This window comes from Felis catus, chromosome A1, assembly GCF_018350175.1.
Source record: "Felis catus isolate Fca126 chromosome A1, F.catus_Fca126_mat1.0, whole genome shotgun sequence".
NCBI classification, from domain to species: domain Eukaryota; kingdom Metazoa; phylum Chordata; class Mammalia; order Carnivora; family Felidae; genus Felis; species Felis catus.
In genome coordinates, this window is record NC_058368.1 from 86,710,364 (window position 1) to 86,712,883 (window position 2,520).

At 37.3% G+C, this 2,520-nt stretch overlaps 1 protein-coding gene across 1 annotated transcript; it reads left to right on the top strand.

Annotated features, from left to right (window-relative positions):
* Positions 1-970: 970 nt before the first annotated feature.
* On the top strand, positions 971-2,163 carry LOC101098527 (olfactory receptor 6F1-like). Its single transcript, XM_011281230.2, has one exon. It carries the CDS (start codon positions 1,222-1,224, stop codon positions 2,161-2,163), a length of 942 nt encoding a protein of 313 aa, XP_011279532.2. The 5' UTR covers positions 971-1,221.
* The last annotated feature ends 357 nt before the right edge of the window (positions 2,164-2,520 follow it).

Sequence of the window (2,520 nt, forward strand, 5' to 3'; positions counted from 1 at the left end):
CATATGAATACAATTGCCTTCACATTGCATTCAGCTTATTTTTCATTGTGATGTAGGGGATACCAAGTTTATATCTTTACAAATGGGACTTAAAGAAACTGTTATACATTGATGGAAAGAGAGAGGGAGAGAGAGACAGAGAGAGATTCACACGTAAAAGAAAGTTTTTATTATGAGTACTAATAATTTAGTCTATTTTCTATTTATCATGCAGATATTTTGGCCTTAGCGCACATGTATACTGAAATACACTCATTGAAATACTTTGTTTCTCTAAAAACAAGATTTCTCTGGTTTTTTCTTAATTTTGACAAGACACCTAACATAACTATAGTATTGCACATTTAAAAATTTGGTAATTGGCTATATCTCACACGAAGTCTGTCTTCTTAATAGCCAAACTATGGAAACAAATATCATGCAAATTGAAGGATAAATTTATTTCTGACATTGAAATTATTTGCTTGACTGTTCCTAACCACTATAGAAACATTGGTGAGTGCAAGGATTCAAAAAATAAACAAATTAGGAAAGTTAACATAATATTAATGAACAAAATATCTCCATATTGATGTTGAATTTTACTCATTTTGTTTGTTTGTTTGTTTGTTTGTTTGTTTTTCTGGAGAAGTCATATACTAATCTTTTGCACAAACCTAGTTGATATAATAAGGGTCACAGAGTTAAAATTGTAGCCAATCCTTTATATTCAGAAGGCAACTGGTATGGACCAGGACCTCCATACTAAAGGACTCTTTTCCCCACCTACTGGCCTCTGATTGTGGCTGTTATGTTCACCAGCCTTTACTGGTGGATCAGCTAGGAAGGATATTAGTTCCTCAGCATTGAAACAAAACCATGTTCTTCCAATGGCCACATTTTATATATCGTCCTGGACTGTAGTTTTTTAAAACAACCTACCTAGCTACAAAAATCCACCTTCCCACTTAACGTGTTGCAACTGTGAATAAGCAATTTACTCAGTTTCTTCATTTGTGAAGTGGATTGTTAGAGTATTTACTTTAGAGATTTATTTTGTAAATTAAGTGAGCTAATCCATGGAAAATGTTTATAAAGATGCCAACTATGTTATTGCTCACCCTTAACTTTCTTTATTATTAGGAGTCCATGATCATCAGGAAATAATACACAAATAACCATTATTGCTCATCCTCCATATTCTGGGCTTTGTTGTTTATTACAGACCAGAGACAATGAGATATGGATGGAACAAACCAAACAGCAGTGACAGAGTTCATTTTTCTTGGGTTTTCTAGTGTTCTCTATCTGCGGCTAACTTTGTTTGTGATATTTCTCACTGTGTATCTGCTCTCCCTCATGGGAAACACTCTTATTATTTTCATTGTTCTCACGGATGTCACACTCCAAACACCCATGTACATTTTTTTAGGAAATTTGTCATTCCTGGAGATCTGGTACACCACAGCCACGGTGCCTAAGTTGCTGGCCACCTGCCTCGCACGGGTTGTTACCATCTCTGTTTTTGGTTGTATAACCCAGTACTACTTCTTTTTCTCCATGGGAGCTACAGAGTGCATCCTGCTCGCAGTGATGGCCTATGACCGGTACCTGGCCATCTGCAGCCCTTTAAGGTATTCACTTCTCATGAGTCTTCGGGTGTGCCTGCGGTTTTCAGCTGGATCATGGATTGGGGGCTTCATTGCCCCTCTGCTACCTACTATACTCATCTCCCATCTAAGCTTCTGTGGCCCCCAGAAGATCAACCATTTCTTTTGTGACTCAGACCCCATTTTTAAACTGTCTTGCTCTGATACATTTTTGGTGGAGGCCTTGGGGTATACATGTAGCTCTGTTGTGATTCTAAGTTCTTTTCTTCTCACTATGTCCTCATATGGGCACATTGTGGTCACAATAATCAGGCTGTCTTCTCGGGAGGCTCGGAAGAAAACTTTCTCCACATGTGCCTCCCACCTCACTGTAGTATCTATCTATTATGGCACCATTATCTTTGCTTATGTTCGCCCTCCAGCCAAGTACAACTTCACTATTGGTAAAGTGATCTCAGTGTTCTACTGTGTGGTCACTCCATTGGTAAATCCTCTCATATACACCCTGAGAAACAAAGATGTGAAGAAAGCTTTCAGAAAACTTCTATCACAAAAGAGACTGCTCTTGGCCTGATATATGAACGATTTGAGAGATACTCTAAAATAATCAATTTAGAATGGGTTCCCAAACCACATTTACAAATGGTAAGTACTGAAAAGTAAATTGCAAAATTGACATCACCTAATATGAACATGTCTCTGTTCTTTACATTTTGTTTTGAATTCTACTGCAGTAGATGGTCTGTAATTGCTATGTTTAAGAATGTTGGCATTGAGCCATTGTGATAAAGAGATAAATCACACAAGCTCCCTGCCCACACGTCATTAACAATAGGAAAGTAGTCTTAGTCCCATATTTCAGTTGAGTATTTTTATAATTTATGCTTTATCAATAACTATGGGACAAAGACTGTTTCTGCTGAATCGAGCA

Excerpts from the sequence above, each read along its gene's own strand:
- LOC101098527 (XM_011281230.2), top strand. The coding sequence starts at position 1,222 with ATGGATGGAACAAACCAAACAGCAGTGACAGAGTTCATTTTTCTTGGG.